The sequence below is a fragment of the Tarenaya hassleriana genome, unplaced genomic scaffold (genome assembly GCF_000463585.1).
Source record: "Tarenaya hassleriana unplaced genomic scaffold, ASM46358v1 Cleome245, whole genome shotgun sequence".
NCBI classification, from domain to species: domain Eukaryota; kingdom Viridiplantae; phylum Streptophyta; class Magnoliopsida; order Brassicales; family Cleomaceae; genus Tarenaya; species Tarenaya hassleriana.
In genome coordinates this window covers 29,083-31,423 of record NW_010965731.1, presented here as the reverse complement: position 1 = coordinate 31,423, position 2,341 = coordinate 29,083, and the positions used below count along the sequence as shown (strand labels likewise).

Here is a 2,341-nt window from a genome sequence, read left to right as displayed (position 1 = left end):
AAAATGCTTCCTGACGCTGAGGTAGAAAAAGAGAGAGCTTCGAAGATGTACCTGGCTCGATCTCGAGGATATCGGGAACTGACGCATTGAGAGGCGATACTCGTTATTCCTCATCCGAAAATCCATGAAGGCATTCGCTGTGCCGCCATCGCTCGGAAAGTAGCAATGGATGGTAGAGAGGAACTCCAGAGTCAAAGTCTTGAAACTCTTCTCATGTACCGTCAGAGAACTCAACCACCCGAGCATATCAAAGATACGAACAAACTCGTCATGGATTCCGATGCGATCCAGATCGTCACCGAAAAACTTGGTCGGTTGTAAGCCTTGTTGTTTGAGTTTGAGGTAGACGGTCTTGGTGCTGTTGTCCCGGTGATTGATCCGAAGAACGCCCGGTTCAGGTCGGATCGGCGTGAGGTCGGTAAGCTCCATGATGGCGCCTCGGCGAGGGGCCAAAGGTTCGTTGTCCGGGAGCGTGCGGCTGTACCGACGCTTCAGGGCTTTTCTGGGGCGGCCTTCGATCTGTCCTGTGTTCACCATACTCGGAGTTAGGGAGGATGAGATGGAGGATTACCGGGTACAACCGAAGACGTCGCCGGAGTGAGGAGGCAACGGCGAGGCGGAGGGGCGGCGGTGAGGCGAGGAGTCTGCGAGGCGAAGTGGCGAGGCGGAGGGGGACCGAAAGGGATCCGGTCGCGGGGGTTGAGAGCTGCGGCGGAATGAAAGATGGGCACGGTGGGGAGAGGCGACGCGGGTGGTGGTTGTACAGCGGCAGAACACGGCGGCGGCGGCGAGGGGGAGGGGAGAAGGGGATGACACGGCCGAGTCCTGCGAAAATAGATTAAAAAGTCGAAAAAAGGACGACGACACGGTCCGTGTAGATCGAACACGGTCCGTGTCGGGTGTGTCGAATGAGTAAAAAACGGCCGTGTTGAAGTAGAACAGGGGCCGTGTTAAATCTCTGTCAAAAATCCGTGAAGTGAACACGACCGTGTTTAGTTCAACACGGGCCGTGCAAATTGTCTCTTGAAACCGCCAAATGAAACATGACCGTGTTTAAATTGACACGGTCGAGTTACACGCAACACGGGCCGTGCTGAATTTCGGCCAAAATTGAAAGATGAATAGTCCGGTGACCCGTGAGACCTGAAATAGCAAAAATTGGACCACGAAAGAAGATATAGCGATGAGCGGGTAGAGAGAATAAAAAGAAAAGAAAGAGAAAAATAAAACTAATATATAGTAAGGATACGGGGTCGGGTTGCCTCCCGACAAGCGCTTGTTTTAGGTCGTTAGCTGGACCCGGCAAGGATTCACGACTCTGCGGGATCGGAGAGAGCGATGGCGCCTCTCGTGTCCGATGGAAAAGCAGGATTGTAGAGCTTCAGGCGTTGAGCGTTAGTTAAGAATGAACCTCCGGAATGATCCCATAGTTCGATTGCACCACTTGGTGATACAGATTTGATCTTGAACGGACCAGACCACTGGGATTTCAACTTTCCTGGAAAAAGTTGCAATCGTGAGTTAAACAAAAGGACAAGATCGTTTACCTGGAAGTTACGCTGGAGGATGTGCTTGTCGTGCCATTTCATCGTCCGCTCTTTGTAGATTTTTGCGTTTTCATACGCATCAAGGCAGATTTCCTCAAGATGATGGAGCGAGAGAACTCGTTTCTCGGCTGCAGATTTGAGATCGTAGTTCAACTGCGTGATGGCCCAATAAGCTTTGTGCTCCAATTCCACGGGAAGATGGCACGACTTGCCGTAGAGGAGTTGGAACGGTGTCATCCCAATGGGGGTTTTGAATGCCGTGCGATACGCCCAAACGACATCATCGAGCTTGAGGGCCCAATCTTTTCGGGATCTGGATACCGTCTTCTCGAGTATGGACTTGATCTCACGGTTTGAAACTTCTACCATTCCACTGGTCTGAGGGTGATAAGGCGTTGTAATCTTGTGTTTGACACCGTATTTGAGCAGGAGTGCTTTGATCGTGTGATTGATGAAGTGCGATCCCCCATCGCTGATGATGACACGGGGAACACCGAATCATGGGAAGATCGTGCGTTTGAACATGCGCACCACGATCTTGTTGTCGTTCGTGGGACTTGTCAGGACTTCCACCCATTTGGTCACGTAGTCAACTGCAACCATAATGTACAAATTTCCGCAAGAAGAGGGGAAAGGTCCCATAAAATCTATGCCCCAGACATCAAATGGTTCTACCTCAAGAATATATTGTTGGGGCATTTCATGACGACGGGATATATTACCCGTATGCTGGTAAGCGTCACATGAAGAAACAAACCTGTGGACATCTTTGAAGGGAGTAGGCCAATAGAAAC

At 50.9% G+C, this 2,341-nt stretch overlaps 1 protein-coding gene across 1 annotated transcript; it reads right to left on the bottom strand.

The window, feature by feature from the left end:
* Positions 1–966: 966 nt before the first annotated feature.
* LOC104816124 lies at positions 967–2,008 on the bottom strand. The gene is made up of 2 exons (XM_010544798.2): positions 1,548–2,008; positions 967–1,143 (listed from the first exon to the last, which is right to left on the bottom strand). Exons 1-2 carry the CDS (start codon positions 1,914–1,916, stop codon positions 1,054–1,056), a joined length of 459 nt encoding a protein of 152 aa, XP_010543100.1. The 5' UTR covers positions 1,917–2,008; the 3' UTR covers positions 967–1,053.
* Between the last annotated feature and the right edge of the window lie 333 nt (positions 2,009–2,341).